Source organism: Gossypium raimondii, chromosome 6, assembly GCF_025698545.1.
Source record: "Gossypium raimondii isolate GPD5lz chromosome 6, ASM2569854v1, whole genome shotgun sequence".
Lineage (NCBI taxonomy): Eukaryota > Viridiplantae > Streptophyta > Magnoliopsida > Malvales > Malvaceae > Gossypium > Gossypium raimondii.
Genome location: NC_068570.1, coordinates 4,788,293 through 4,805,865, shown reverse-complemented (window position 1 = coordinate 4,805,865; position 17,573 = coordinate 4,788,293). Strand labels below are relative to the sequence as shown.

Sequence of the window (17,573 nt, the reverse complement as noted above, 5' to 3'; positions counted from 1 at the left end):
TTCATAAATTCTCAAATCGTGATTCATTTCCAAAACGCTATACTTTGCAGAATCTTTTAAAATAGTTTGCGTGTGCGTGATATTTTGATAAAACATTCATCTCTTTTGAAAACCCGAGTTTTACTTACTTCTAGCAGATATAACCAGAAAACAGTATAAAACCCAAATTTTAGGTAAAAACCCATAGAGGCCATTATTACAAAAAAAACCCAAAAATAAAACTTAAAATCGTAAATAAGTATCAAATAGCAAAAAGGAGTCGTGTGGCCACCACTGATTCCTCCACCGCATCGATCTGCCTATGTCTGGGGATTACCTGTACAGATTAAACAGAATGGGTAAGTTTACGTAAACTCAGTGTGTAATCCCCATGCAAACAAACAGACAATAACAGATAATCTCAGTTTGGGCCTAAGCCCTTTTCAGTATTAGTAAGCATTAGGGCCTTAGCCCTTCACAGTACAGTAACAGTGACAGTTATGCGGTTATAAAATCCTACTCAACCAGCCTCTACACTCCATCTCCTTTCAACCCTACACTCCATGTGGGGATATAATCAACCCACCCATCCTTACACTTCAAATAGTATCTAATGCAGCACTAGACAGTAGTTGCGGCTGAGCTGCTAGTAAGTTAGGCTTGAAGCCTTTCAGTATACTTCCTCCAATCAATATCAATTCCCGACCCAATGCAATGTATCATACAGATATGTCATGGTATTATGTATAATCAGTATAGTGTATATAGCATGCTTAACATACAAACATACATATCTATCTTATATAGGCATATAACAGTCTTTTTGATGCGGAAACCCGGATCTAGACACAAGAGAAACACAAATTAGAAATAAAATGAGAATAAATAAAATTAGTTAAATAATAATAATAATAAAAATGATAGATTTGCCGTATGGAACCCTTGGTTAACTTGTAACCAAAAACGCTAATGATTGAGCGGCTCCCTACGAAACCCCTAGAAGAAGAACCTCTAGAAACACCGATGAACGAGAAAGAAATTTGAATATTTGTAACTCCAAAATACCCTCGAAAGTCACAAACTCCAAACAAAATAGCAAGAGAAGAATCACTCTACTCTCAAAAATTTGCCTCACACAAATTTGGAAGAAAACAAACACTCTTTTTTTATTCCACCCCCTCAATGTGTAGAAAGCAAGCCTATTTATAGGCAAAATACAAAAGTAATTGAACCCTAATAAAACTCTTTAAATTATCTAAGAAAATAAATAAATAATAATCTAACCAATAAAATAACTTAACACTCATAAGTGATGTGTCCCAACCAATGAGAATTAAGTAAATAATAATAATAATAATAAGATACATAAAAGATTAATCCACCAAATTATGAGCTTTCACTATTCCAAGATTGGTTCAGTGAATTGCATTCCCGTATTTGTCAACGTCACGAACATGATGAATTAGATTTGTAGCAACAAAGTCTTGGACAAAAGCATTCATCTTTGATTTTAATTGTCATGCCTTACTTCGAGTGATTGGACCACTAGGAAAAACAACTCCTTGAGTGTCACCTCCTTGGCTCGTATCATTCTCCCCCTCTTCAAGAAGATTCGTCCTCGAATCTGAATCTACATCAAATTCAAAAGGAGAAAGATCAGAAACATTGAAAGTAGCACTGACACCATATTCACCAGGAAGATCAATGTGATAAGCATTGTCATTTATTTTCTCGAGTACTTGGAATGGTCCATCTCCTCGTGCATCAAGTTTATTCTTTCTCTTAGAAGGAAATCGTTCCTTCCTCATATGCACCCATACCCAATCTCCAAGTTCAAACAAGACTTGCTTTCGCCATTTACTAGTTCGATGTGCATTAAACTCATTCTTTTTCTCAATGGCTTTACGAGCCTTCTCATGGATCTCTTTCACTAAATCAGTTTTCCTTTCACCATCTAAATTAGCAATCTCATTCAAAGGTAAATGAAACAAATCTAAAACAGTAAGTGGATTAAAGCCATATACAATCTCAAAAGGAGTAAAACCTATGAAAGAATGAACAGAACGATTATAAGCAAACTCAACATAGGGTATCCATTCTTCCCAAGATTTAACATTCTTACCTATTATGGCTCTAAGCAAAGATCTCAAAACTCGATTTACCACATCGGTTTGACCATCAGTTTGAGGGTGGCATGTAGTAGAGTAAAGTAGTTTAGTACCTAACTTACCCCATAATACCTTCCAAAAGTGACTAAGAAATTTTGCATCTCTATCGGAAACGATAGTCCTTGGGATTCCATGTAATCTCACAACTTCACGGAAAAATAGATCGGCAATATGAGTTGCATCATCAGTCTTATGGCATGGAATGAAATGAGCCATTTTAGAAAATCGATCCACAACCACAAAGATGCTATCTCGTCCACGCTTTGTCCTTGGTAAACCTATTACAAAATCAATTGAAATGTCAGTCCAAGATGAACTAGGAACAGGAAGAGGAGTATATAGACCATGAGGCATCACAGTGGATTTAGCTTGTTTATAAGTAATGCAAGTAGAGCAAATTTTCTCAATAAGTTTTCGCATGTTAGGCCAATAAAAATGCTCATGTAAAACATCATAAGTCTTAGTGACTCCAAAATGACCCATAAGACCACCATTATGAGCCTCTCGAACCAACAATTCTCTCATTGAACACTTTGGTAAGCAGAGTCTATCATTTCGAAAAGGATAGCCATCATGCTTATAAAATTTTTGAAATGCACCATGTTCACATGCGTCATAAATGCTTGCAAAATCAGAATTAGTGGCATATAAATTTTTGAGATACTCAAAACCTAATAACTTAGTATGCAAAGTACTAAGTAAAGTGTACCTCCTTGATAGAGCATTAGCCACAATATTATCTTTACCTTTCTTATACCTTGTAACATAAGGAAAAGATTCAATGAATTTAACCTACCTCGCATGTTGCTTGTTCAACTTACCTTGTCCCTTTAAGTGCTTAAGTGATTCATGGTCAGTGTGAATCACAAACTCCTTTGGTAAAAGGTAATGTTGCCAAACTTCTAATGCCCTTACCAAGGCATACAACTCTTTATCATAGGTCGAATAGTTCAAATGTGCTCCACCAAGTTTCTCACTAAAGTAGGCTAGTGGTTTACTATCTTGCATGAGGACGGCACATATACCTACACTAGAAGCATCACATTCAATCTCAAAGGTCTTTTCAAAATTAGGTAAAACAAGAATAGGAGCATTACACAATTTATCTTTAAGTTCATTAAATGCTAATTCTTGCTTATCTGTCCAATGAAAAAATACATCCTTTTTAATAAGTGCGGTCAAAGGTGAAGCAATTGTGGAAAAGTTACGAACAAACCTGCGGTAGAAACCGACTAACCCAAGGAAAGACCTTACCTCAGAAACAGTTTTAGGGATAGACCATTCTTTATTTGCCTTTACCTTCTTCTCATCCACATGGATTCCTGTAGAACTTATCACAAAACCCAAAAAAACAAGCTTATCCATACAAAATGTGCATTTTTCAAGATTAGCAAAGAGTCGTTCATGCCTTAACACATCAAATACTAATTTAACATGCCCAACATGATCATTCAAAGTTTTGCTATAAATCAGTATGTCATCAAAATACACAACGACAAATTTTCCTAAAAAAGGTCTAAGTATGTGGTTCATTAATCTCATGAATGTGCTAGGAGCATTAGTTAAGCCAAATGGCATGACTAACCACTCATACAGGCCATACTTAGTCTTAAAAGTAGTTTTCCATTCATCACATTGTTTCATTCTTATTTGATGGTAACCACTTTTTAAGTCAATTTTAGAGAAAATGCATGCACCATTAAGCTCATCCAACATATCATCTAATCGAGGAATTAGATGTCGATACTTTACCGTAATCTTGTTGACAACACGACAATCAACACTCATTCTCCAAGAACTATCTTTTTTTTGGAATGAGAAGTACAGGGACCGCACAAGGGCTTAGACTCTCACGAATCAACCCTTTCTCTAAGATATCTTCAACTTGCCTTTGTAACTCCTTAGTTTCTTCAGGATTGCTTCGATAGACTGGTCTATTCGGAATACTCGAACCAGGCACAAAGTCAATTTGATGTTCAATCCCTCGTAAAGGAGGTAATCCCTTAGGCATTTCAGAAAGAAATACATCCTCAAAATCCTGCAAAAGATCAACAAAACAACTAGGAAAATGTGTATTAGGGTTAGTCAAAACAAAGTTTTCCCTAAACCTAATAATTACAAATGTTTGTTTTGTACAAAGAGCAAATTTGATATCTCAAAACCTAGCGAATAAACTCACTCTCTCATCTCGTGACTTGTGTGTGCAATCACTCACCAATGTTGGACTTTTAAGTTGGCTTTTAACACTAAGGGCCTCTTTACTCTCAGCCTTTTTCAATGATTTTACCTCACTTCCCTTACCCATCTCACTAGCAAGTTTGAGTTGATCATTGAAGACTTCTTGAGGAGAAAGTGGAGCCAAAGTAAACTTCGTTCCAAGGAACACAAAGGTATATTGGTTAAGGAAACCATCATGATTTACTCGTCGATCAAACTGCCATGGCCGTCCAAGTAATATGTGCCCAGCTTGCATTGGAACAACATCACACAAAACTTTATCAGAGTATCTACCAATGGAAAATGAAACTAAGCATTGTTTAGATAATTTTACCTCCCCACTATCATTCAGCCATTGCAAGCGGTATGGCATTGAATGCTTCACACAAGGTAGGCCAAGTTTCTTAACAAGGGAAGAACTCACCACATTGATGCAACTTCCACTATCAATGATCAATGAACTAGGTTGTCCACCAATCAAACATCTCGTGTGGAAAATGTTCTCTTTGTTCGCGCCCATCCTCTTTAAACTGGACATTTAAAGCCCTTCGAGCAACAAGTGCTTTCTCACCATACTCCAAGTATTCTTCATACTCATCATGAGTATGCACATCATCATCATCTTCCAAAGGAGGCATCTCATCTTCGTTATCAGACTCAAAATCAACCTCCCTATCTTCTCGAATCACCAATGACTTTTTATTAGGGCATTCTCGAGCATAGTGACCCCTGCCTTGGCATTTGAAGCAGGTAATATCTTTTGGCTGCTTAATGGCACTAGGAGAAGTAGAAGAAGAAGATGGAGCTCGATTAGTAGAAGTAGAACCTTTAAATGAATTAGGCATACCTCTATCTTTGGAGTAAGTTCTAGGCTCATTTGGCTTGAACCGTGCATCTCTCCCATTCCACAATCTATCATCTTGTTTTTGCCAATTTCCTCTCCAAGTAGGATTAGAAACTGAACTAGCACCCCTCGGTGTCCCTTTCTTTCGTAATTGCTTTTCAATGGTGAGTGCATTTGAAGCATCTCTTCAACATCCATGTAGTGTTGTAACTCAACTCGATTTGCAATCTCAGGCTTTAGGCCGGCAATGAATCTAGCCATAGTCACCTCAGTCTCTTCAACAAGATTGGCTCTAATCTGAATAGTCTCCATCTCTTTGTAGTAGTCATCCACAGATCTATCTCCTTGAACAAGATGTTGGAGTCTTTGATGGAGTTCTAGATAATAGTATGGTGGAACAAACCGTTTTCGCAAGATGCGCTTCATTTCAACCCAAGTAGTAACAAATTGCTCTCTATAAAGAATCCTGCTTTTACATAATTGATTCCACCATGTTAGTGCATAATCAATGAACTCAGCGACATCGTATGTTACCTTTTTCTCATCAGAGTAATTGTAACAAGCAAAGACTGCTTCCATCTTTTCCTCCCAATCAAGGTAAGCATCAGGATCATTCTTCCCTGAGAAAGAAGGAAATTTTGGTTTGGGGGTGTCATTATTTCGTTCCAACCTTTCTCTAGGTACATACTCGAACTCAAAGTCATCATCAAAAACTTGGTCCTCCTTTTGTTTAAAAGTTCGATCTCGCGAATTTGATCGGCTTATAAAGGTTTCGTTCAACTTCTTGTAATTATCGGCAATGTATCTATCTTGAGTTGTAAGTTTTGTATCAATATACTCCCTTTGCTCTTGTAACATCTGGGTCATGCGATGTTCAAATTGAGTTTGCAACTTTTTCATCTCTTTTTGTCACAACTCGACCAAAGGATCGTTCTCTCTTTTTTGCTCATCCTCTTCATTTTTACTAGTTTGGGATCTAGTGAGCGGCATGGTATCTGTGAAAGATCAAACAAACAGGAACAAGAAAGAAAAATAATAATAACCTCACTCGTTAGCTCTCAAAAGAATAACTCTCTGAATGATTCAAAACTTGTAAATATGTTTAGAGAAGGTTACTAATCAAGATCAAATAACGGATGTGCAAACTTCAAAGAAATAATGAAGACCCTAATTGCTCTAAGAGGCCAATAAACTTGACGAGGCAATTTGTAATGGAGGCTACATGGATGAAGGAATTGTGCCTGCCTTTAATATCTGCTAACACAAGAAGAAACAAAGTGTTAGAAAGCGTAAGCGAAACAAAAATGAAGACCTACAACGATCCCTAACTCTAGAGTCAAAGAAAAACTTTAATAAGAAGAACACTTAAGAAAACTCTACCCAATTTAAAAAAAAACAAAAATCGAAAACGTTTGGTGTCTTAAGATTTTCAAAAATTGAAGCTTTAATTATACTTGAGTCAAGAAAAGAAGAAGGAAAAGAAATTCAACTTTGGGAAAAATAAAATAAAAATAATAACAATAATAGGAAAAGAAGAAACCTACGTATGAAAGGTAGGCAACTTTTTTTTGCGATTTTTTTGCGCTTTTTGCTTTTTCTTTTTTTTTTTGCTAATTTTTTAAAGAATAAGAGGAGAAAAAAAAGAATCAACAAAACCGATGAAAAGTGTTTTTGGTATTTTGACTCGTTTCAGATATGATTTTAGCTTAAAAAATAACACCGAATGGCCTGAAACTAATACCAACTGATGCGAAAACCCGGATCTAGACACAAGAGAAACACAAATTAGAAATAAAACGAGAATAAATAAAATTAGTTAAATAATAATAATAATAATAATAATAATAATAATAATAATAATAATAATAATAATAATAATAATAATAATAAAAGGATAGATTTGCCCTATGGAACCCTTGGTTAACTTGTAACCAAAAAGGCCAATGATTGAGCGGCTCCCTACGAAACCCCTAGAAGAAGAACCTCTAGAAACACCGATGAACGGGAAAGAAATTTGAATATTTGTAACTCCGAAATACCCTCGAAAGTCACAAACTCCAAACAAAATAGCAAGAGAAGAATCACTCTACTCTCAAAAATTTGCCTCACACAAATTTGGAAGAAAACAAATACTCTCTTTTTATTCCACCCCCCTCAATGTGTAGAAAGCAAACCTATTTATAGGCAAAATACAAGAGTAATTGAACCCTAATAAAACTCTTTAAAATTATCTAAGAAAATAAATAAATAATAACCTAACCAATAAAATCACTTAAAACTCATAAGTGATGTGTCCCAACCAATGAGAATTAAGTAAATAATAATAAGATACATAAAAGATTAATCCACCAAATTATGGGCTTTCACTATTCCAAGATTGGTCCAGTGAATTGCATTTCCGTATTTGTCAACGTCACGAACATGATGAATTAAATTTGTAGCAACAAAGTCTTGGACAAAAACATTCATCTTTGATTTTAATTGTCGTGCATTGCTTCGAGTGATTGGACCACTAGGAAAAACAACCCTTTGAGTGTCACCTCCTTGGCTCGTATCACTTTTAATCATTTTAGTCAATTAGGGGTCTAGGTAAATTTACCCACCCAACAGTAGGTTCACAGTCGACTTGGGCGACCAGTGCAACCTTAGTAGTCAATCAGTGAAAATGGGCCCATAGGCCCATGTTGCAAGCCCATGTAAGCCTACACGCTCGTGTGGCCTACACGACCCAAAATGGCCTTAGCCGTGTGGATCACACGGCCTGACCCAATATTCTTACACGCCCGTGTGGTTTATCTGTGTGGGGCCCACACGGCCGTGTGGCCCATACGGCTTAATTTGGCTTGGCCCATGAATCGCACATGGCTAGCCTCGTTGATCACACGCTTATGTTCGATCACATGACCTACCACACGGGCGGTCACACGCTTGTGTGGCGTCGACCATCACATTTTTCGGCTTTTTGCCGATTTTCTTTTTCAGAGTTGTGTTTACACACCTGGTTTGTTCGTGACGTAAATGCACTTCTGAGATCACCAGCACCTATGGTCGACAAACAAACCCTACAGTCAATCCTAATTTGTAGTTAATTCGAAACCAAAATATTGACATCGTTCAATCCATTCGTTACTTACCTTCAAAACCAAGCAACTCCCCACTACGAAACCGAACAAGACAGGTCACCACTCCCACAATTTGCCGCTACCAATTCTGAAAGACCCAATGTTAACAATAAATTACATCTTCATAATCAAAAGAAAGTAAAAGCTTCCCCTAATTCACAAACACAACTACCTTACCTATTAAGCGAGTAACAGCAAAACCACACCGCTCCAACGCTAACTGAATCGCTCCAGCCCTTAACCTTTATCAATGAAACAGTCGACCGATTACTAAGAATCCATTAACCAAAATACACCACAGTTACGGAACTTACCACCAACGCATGAAAGCACAATGGAGATGACAAGTTGCGGCAACAAAAAGAAGGTTAGGAAACAAGAGAAATCGACAACAAAAAGGAAATGAGGGAATCGACAGAACCAAGATAAAAATAAAAAGAAGAAATGAGAGGGGAAAAGAAAATAGCCGAAAATCACAGCAATATTCGGCGCCACGGAAGAAGAACAGTCGACGGGAAAAATTGAGAGAAAACCAATGCCAAAGCCAAAATTTATCAAGAAGGTGGAGAGAAAACTGACTCTTTTTTTCAGAAGAAAAGAAGAATGATTAGATTTTGGATATTCTTCCCCCAAAATCCCCAATTTTTCTCCTCATTATCCCTAAATTCGCTCCCACACTTCCCTACACCCCTCAAACACTCCAAACCGTCCACACTCACCCCACTCTCTTCAGAATTCTAACTCCACTAACACCTCCACGATATCTAGCAAAAATAAATCCTTCACTTGCACAAAGACTCAAACTCTTGACCCACATTTACCAACAGACTTCCAACTTAGCCACCAGATCAACAAGCCCATTCTATCATATTTTACCAACATTTACTTAAAAGCCTATTGGTTAGAGATAGAGGTTTATTCATTTAAAAACCAAAAAATTTGCCCAAGCTAATGCTTGAACTTAGGACCTCCCAAACACTCCCTAAACACATAACCATTAAAGCTGACAGATATTTATGACACAAACATACAAAAATAAATATAAGGGATTTTTGGGTCGTTACACACGGCCTGGACACACGCCCGTGTCGCTGGCTCGTGTGGTCCTTAATGGCAAATAGTGAGTCACACGGTTGGGACATACATCCATGTTGCTGGCCTGTGTGGTCCTTAATGGAAAACAGTGAGTTACATGGCCTACCACACGGCCGTATGACGCACACGACCTACCGCACGGCCTAACACATAGTCGTGTGACGTCGACAGTCAAGGTTTTCGGCATCTGAATTTCACAGAGAGTCGGGTTTTCGGTACGCACTTGAAGTAGTTTCGAAATCAGAACAATGTAGAAAACTCCCGAAACCTAAAACGATCATTCAGTAACTCAATTAACAACTTAATTGAAATAAGACGCTAAATCACTGTCGAATTAAATTACGTCGAAAACTTCGACGCAAAAACCCCAAAACAGAAAACGGTTACTTACCAACGATCGTTTGGCCCCTAACAAAAATTAAATTGTCGGAGGAACACTTCTCTTAGGATCTTCGCCTAATAGAAGCAAAACAAGCAATTAACGAGAACTCGAGAAACCTTTACAGTAACATTCAAACTCACAATGCAATAATGAAAACAAACGAAAACAGGAACCAAAACAAAAGAAACTTACGCAGAACTCTTCAATCGAAACAATGAACAACACGGCGACCTCGATTTAACCCGCTAGCAAAGTTACCAAGACAATCAACAAGAGAGAAAGGGTAAAAATTATTCAATGATGTCTCAATAATTCGAGATAACCATGATGTCTCAAGTTTTGTCTAGATTTATTCTCGTGTAGGTTCATATATATATATATATATATATATATATATTCTATTTTCAATTATTTATATTTTGTATTGATTTTATTTTAGTTATAATTATTCATACATATATTATTTATGATTCACTGTTTCCTAAAATATTCGTTTTTGAGTCCTGTATATCTTTCATGGATGTTATTCTATGCTAAATTTGGTGGCTCGGAAACAACGGAAGGTTTGAAGCCAGTGGAATTGCTTTTACAGTCAGTTTCTTTTTTCCTTTTCCTCCCTTCATAGGTGTGTTCTAAGAGTCCAAAAAGGTGTAAAAGTGGCAAAACCCGAAGTGGGGGTATCTCATAATTGGAAGGGTGACTCTTGGTGTCTGATGATGTACCCATTTAACCCAAAAAAGAAAATAACTCAAAGTGGGGGAATATTCTCGCACGTTGCTAAATGCTGGGACTGAATTTTACTGTTTTAGAGGGCTATTATAATCGAATGATGAATTTGTGGATGTGTCACCTTGTTAAAAGGCAGCCCTTGTATCAAATTTATAATAAAGGATTCGTCAGACTGAACAAGAATTGTCTGTCAGTCATTCATTTAAGGGTGTCATTGGATTCAAAAGTCACCTTCCATTTCTGTCGGTCTTTGGTGAGATTGGCCATCTAGCAGTGCAGGACAAGGGCTATAAAATACCAACACCTGTTCCAATTGTTTTTGAGTCAAATGGCAATGATCCTTTCCGTCAAAAACCAATATAATTATAAAGAGACCATGCTTTGTTTGAACGCTTGGTGCTTTTTGACTTTTGTTCCAAATTTTTGGGATCATATTGGCATCAACAAGGTGAGTCTGTTTTTTGTTCAAACTTACTAAATTTTACAAGTGAACTTAAAAGGATTAAAGTATGTTGAGGAAAGGGATAATGAGTTTGACATTTCTTTGAAATCTTTGGTTTGAATTTGCTTAATGAAGAAAACATTGAAAATAATTTATATTAGTTTGAAAAATTAAATTAAAAGTTCAAAAGATTTAAAACAACAAATTTTATTATAGAATAAAATATCGCTATGAGAGAAGTTGATGATCGTGATGATTTATGTTAATAATTTATTGTTTTGTAGTGTAACTCACACACCATTGGTAAGAGCAAATAATTTCTCTGTACACATTATTAGCAAGTAATTTTTGGGTAAAAAAGTACCATGGAGGTTCTTATACTAGAGTCAGTTGCATTTTACTCTATTTACTCAAAAAAATAGGCAAACTAGTCCTTATGCGTTGGATTAAAGATCAAACTGGTTCTTTCTGTTAAAATTTTATTCTTTTTTACTGTTAAAAATTGGCGTGGTTGACGAAATAACCAGATAGTTACATGTGACATGCCTTATGTACCTCATTTTGATGTACAGTGACCAGTTTTTTACAGTAGAAATGGATGGAATTCTTAATAGAATGACCAGTTTACTTTTTGATTTAACGTACAAGGACTAGTTAACTCATTTTTTGAGTAGAAGAGGCAAAATGCAATTCGATTCCTAGTGCAAGAGCTTCCATGATATTTTTACCCAATTCCTAGAACTTGAACTCCTGACATGAGTATGGGAGTGGGCTAAACATCAGGGTTCATGTTGATGATCTGTTAAACAAGGGAAATGATAGCAGTTTGATATCAGAATTTTAAGATGAAGTATGTTAGAGATCTCATTAAAATTTTCCTTGGCATAGAAGTGGCAAGGTCAGAAAAAGGAATGGTTCTGAATCATGCACTCAAACTTATCTCTGATATGGGGCTAGCGGGAGCCAAACCAGTCTCTACTCCACTAGAACAAAACCAGAAGCTGAGCAGGGCAGAGTATGATGAATGTATACAAGTTACGTACGAATAAAGATGAGCTATTGGAAGACACTGCTGTTTATCAAAGCCTAATTGGGAGACTTGCTGTTTAACATCTTGGCCAGTTCATGCAAAGGCCAAAAAATCACATTATCACGCGTTGCTTCCAATTACAACATTACTAATAGTATAAGGGGTCCCTTGTATAGTTTAGTCTATTTAAAGAAAATAAGTATGTTTTTATTAGAGCTTAACTTATACCATAATGATCTCAAATTACACTAAGAGGGGTGTTTAGTGTTTAAAAATTAAGAAAAATTATTTTACAAGTATTTTCCAATTATAACATTTACATAAATAATATACAATTAAAAATTAAATTAAAACTTGTAGAAAAATATTAATATTTTGCATAAAATCATTAAAATATTAACCAATAATATATTGACATATTCTTGTTTAAAACAAGCTTGTTTCAATAAATTAGAAAAAATGTTCATCTTAACTAAATTACAAATTAAGTGCTCCTAGTAATCTAACAAAATAAAAAATAAAATAAGGTTGTTATAAAATTGAGAAAATAAAGAGATAAAATATTGAGATCTAATAATTCAAAAAAAAAATATCAAACAAATTAAAATTAAATACTCCTACTAATCTAAAAAATAAAAATAATATTGTTACAAATTAAAAATAAAAAAAGATAATAATCTAGAATACAAAATCTAATAATACAGTAAAAAAAAAGATTGATGATTTTTTTAACTTTAAAGTTTAAATATTTAACAACTTAAAGTAATAAAGAGGAAATATTTTGTTGTTGAAAATAAATTTAAAAATTAAAGAGTTAATTATAAAAATACTTGAAGGAAAAAAATATTTTAAATATCCTTTCCTCTCATTTCCCCAAATTGGGGTATTAAAAATAGAGTAAAATTAGAAAAAGTGAGATTTTCGATTCCTTTTACTTTTCATCTCTTAATAAAAATAACTCATCCGAATCCCTTTCCTCACTTTTCTTAGCTTTCTAATCCAAACATATCGAATGTAATCTTTCAAAAGAGAAATGAAATAAGGTGAATATACAATAATTATCTCTCACAAATACAATAAAACACTTGTGCTAAGAAATACAAATAAACCCAACAAATGTTATTGAATGAAACAATAGTATAACAAATGAAAGATTTGAATTTTTGCCCTTTGATCTTGGTAACCATGTTTCTCATCTTCATTTAAGTGTTCTTGGACCATATTTATACTTTGTCATTGATTTGGAGTTGTTTGGAGCAGTTGAATAGAGTTTCTAGTTGTTGGGAGAATTAATTTCATATATTAAATGTATTTTGTTACTTCAAGTATTAATATCTACAAAACTGTTCTCGACACTTGGCTAAAAAATATCTGTTATAAAGTCATGGGTATCAAGACTTCAAGGGTAGATCTTCATGCTATGCTCTTCTAAATAGAGTTGTGACTACTAACTTGTAAAATCTCGAGACTTACAAGCTTAAGTATGGAGTTATGACTACTCATTAGTTATTGCTTAATATTATGATTTATTCTATAAGAGTTCTAGATTAAATTAAGTAGTGTGATTATTTATTTTTCATTATATTTTTAATTAACAAAAATTAATCATCGCATTAATCACTATTAATTAAGTGTTATAAAAGTTTTTAATGTTACATTTGGTAAAAGTATTGTTTTCAATACTCTTTGTACTTAGATTTTACTTGATAATATTTAGCCACTCATTTATTTTGAATAAAATGAAGTTTTTTTTACTTTTTTTGAAAGGTCATATTTTTACTAGAGCTTTACTCATTCTTCTAATTTCAAGTTTAAATTTATACTAATTATTTTTATGTTATGACAATTAAACTAATTAAATACTTGTATAATAATTTAAGATTTTTGTGTGTGTAAATACACTAGATAATCAAACAAGGCATAAATGTTATAAGATTTGCCACCCAAAATCAACTTATATCATGATTTGGCTCCCGAGTTATACTCATTTTCTCATTTTAGTATTTAATTTTTTTTTGTCCCATTTTGGTATGTAAACTATCCCTACCTTATAAATTTAGTCCAAAAAGTTAATCTTGTTAAAAAAAGATGGCACACCCAATCAATGAGGATGTGCCATATGACGTTACGTGTTTAAAAAAAATTAATTTATCCCCAATTAAAGATCAAATTTATCTTTGAACTTTAAAATATTTCAATTGAATTTTCAAATCAAAGTATTTTAAAAAAAAGTTATAATAGTTCCAATACATTTAGTAATTACAAGCACTAACTGAATAATTAACTCAACAATAAATTGAACAACTAAGAGAATCCATACATTTTACATATGTTGAAACTCGAACTTGAGATGATAACAGAGCCTCAACCTTATTATTGCCTTTGAGCGAAGGCCTCGTTGACAATTAAAATATTGTTTCAATAAGGCTTTTTCATTATTTTAATCATCACCTTTAGTGTTTAAAAATATTTTGCTTCATCTAAAAAGGAATCACCTTAAATCAAGCTAGCATTTAATGCTAAAATTGACTGATAGATTAATAGAAGATTTTGATTTAGTCTGAGGATTCAATTAGGATGTATTTAAAATTTAACTCATAATTTAAAAATGCATGGTGCAATTAAGCCCTAAATTTAAGCTATTTGCACTTTCTATTGAATCCAAAAATCCAAACAAAAATGATGTCTAAATCTTAAAAACTAGGAGCTCTCAAGTTAGAGTCGGGGCTTAGGGCCCAAAGCCGAATGGAATGACAAAGCTCCATCGCCGGGCCCCCGTCAAGAACATCCAGATTTAACGACTATAACGGTCGATGAACAATTCCCTTAGAACCCCTTCACAGAAAGGAGAGGGATTGAAATGAAGTTAAATTGTTGTTTGGGTCATTAATTGACTCTGTTTTTTGGGGAGGGGGAAGTCTCAATCTCTAATGGCTATCCCAACAAATTAGCAAGGAAATCAGGCATGGCAGTACTTTCTCATACACAAAAAAACTCTAAAAATAGGATTCTCCTCAACAAATTCACATCTCCCAGATCGTTTCCAACGCCTTCTTCGATCTTCCTGGCGGTTCAGATTTCACTCTTTACATGCCTTTCACTTCTCAACTTCCCATCTACTTCACCAATACTTTTTTTTTTTTTCCCATTTTTTCACAATTTGATGCAAACCCTTTGTTAATTTTCTCTACTTGAATCTGTTTATAGATCCCCCATTTAGTCCTTTATTAGTCAACTCAACTCTGATCTGAATATTGGGTCATTGAGATTAGAGTTGATGTTTTTCAAGTGTTATTTTCCTTGGGATTTTTTTAAATTGATTGATTTTTGAATGGGAGATAGATTCATGATGTCTCCTAATAGATCTGAGGGGCAACATTTTCCCCCTTTGGCTTCACAAATTAGTTCTTTATATAACCTCACTTTCGATGAGGTTCAAAGCCAACTGGGGAAGATAGGGAAGCCATTAAATGATATGAATTTGGATGAGTTGTTGAGGAGTTTGATAGCTGTTGAAGAAGGAGGATTGGTTCAAAACCCATCTTCATTTTCTTCTTCCTCATCATCTGCTGCTTCTTTCTTTCTTGGGAACATCAATTTAAATGGCACATTGAGTAAGAAAACCGTTGATGAGGTTTGGAAGGAAATAGTTAATAACGGCGGTGGCAATGTCAATGCGATGGACAACCGATTCGTTCAACACCAACTGACGCTCGGCGAGACGACGCTCGAGGATTTCCTTGTTCGTGCCGGTGTGATCAATGGTGGGATCCAGGATGGTGTCATTCATCCGCAACAGTTCATGGCAATCGACCCGATGGCCGTGGTTTCTCAACAGGCTGATTGGCTCCAGTTCCAAATGGCTGCCGTTCAGCAACAACACCATCACCATCAGCAGCAACAAATGACAATGATGGATTCGAATTTCAATGTTCCGGAGTCAGTTTATGAGAACCAAGTTGTAGATGTTGGGTACCATGAGAACCAACTGGCTATTACAATGCCAATGCCTGCAATGTCAGCAACATCATCCGATTCTCAACCAACTGCTGCCAGGAAACACAGATATTCAGATGTGATGGAGAAGACTATTGAGAGAAGGCAAAAGAGGATGATCAAGAACCGAGAATCCGCAGCACGGTCCCGGGCAAGGAAGCAGGTTGATATACATACATATACATATATGTGTGTGTGAAATCTTTTATGAACTTCAAGAAGTATATATATGGATATGTCTTATAATATGTATCTGAATTTGTTTGGTAATGGTAGGCTTATACCAATCAATTGGAGCTTGAAGTAGATCAATTAAAGAAAATGAATAGCTGGCTCAAAAGGCAAAAGGTACCTTGAACCTTTTTTTTTTGTTTTTGTGAAGTATATGCTTTATTAACAGCATTCAGAGCATACTTGGTCTAATAGGATCATGAACCACTTTGCTGGCTTTGAAGTAGACAATTCTAACTTTATTAGCATTATCTTTCTTCTTCACTTCTGGTATGAAATCCTTTTGATCTTTTGTTAACCATTGATGAAATTAACAAAAAACTGGGAATCTATAGGGTAAATGCCTTGTTCTCAGACCAATTTTATGGCCTTAGAAAACATAAACTGGTTTGATAATTGATAAACAAGAAGGTCCAGTTTCGTTTTCAGAAATGTTTTAAAGAAATAAAGTAATAACAGGTTTTTTTTTTCCTTTGATTGGATGGCTATGAAGCTTTTGATGATCAATATCATAGGTTCTCAAAGCAAGCAGTAAAATTTCATATTAACTTGATTAGGATAAAGAAGGCACTTCATGTATGAAAATTTAATCACCCCCACCCTGCAACTGTGTTGCCTAGACTTTTCATTTTCTCTGAAACACCTACGAGTCATATTCGAACATAAATATAGGAAATTGATCTTTTTAATATACAAAACAAATTAAGAATATACATGTGAAACACTATCCAAAACTGAGTTCCGAGTGTTGTTTAAACAGGAAGTGGAGATGGTGTTGTCGGCAAATACAAATGATACGGTGCCAAAGTACCAGCTGCGGCGTACCAGTTCTGCTTCATTTTAGCATATATGTTCAGGGCCTACGCCATGTTTTTAATCATCATTAGCTATTCCATTTATTCATTCTTTGTTTAGGTTCACTTAGAAATTCTTTTTTTTGAATTTATTTATTTTTTGTTGCACTGAGATCTTTCTTGAAATATTTTACTTTTGACATTTTAAGGTATGTTTGTAGGACATTTTTCAAGGTACGTTTGTAACGATTCTTTTTTCATTTTTCTGAAAATATTCCTATTTGATTTTTGTGTTTCATGCTTATGCAGATTGGATATTCAGATTATCCATCATATATATTTTAAAAATGAATATACTTTTAATTTAGACTTGATTATGAGTTATGTCGAAACCGTCTTTTTGAAAACAAAAATTTTAGTTGTTGACTTAAAACAAAAACTGAAGTCGCCACCGATCTTTTATTAAGATGTGATCGGCCCACCTTAAAAAATAATTTTGGTCTGTGAAATTTGAGAAAACAGGTTCGGGAGTCAGTTACGCACG

General features: G+C 34.8%; 1 protein-coding gene across 1 annotated transcript; it reads left to right on the top strand.

The window, feature by feature from the left end:
* Window positions 1-14,830: 14,830 nt before the first annotated feature.
* On the top strand, window positions 14,831-17,326 carry LOC105771530 (ABSCISIC ACID-INSENSITIVE 5-like protein 3). Its single transcript, XM_012592980.2, has 3 exons — window positions 14,831-16,167; window positions 16,281-16,352; window positions 16,996-17,326. The coding sequence occupies exons 1-3, from the start codon at window positions 15,340-15,342 to the stop codon at window positions 17,077-17,079; spliced, it is 984 nt and encodes a 327-aa protein (XP_012448434.1). The 5' UTR covers window positions 14,831-15,339; the 3' UTR covers window positions 17,080-17,326.
* Window positions 17,327-17,573: the final 247 nt, after the last annotated feature.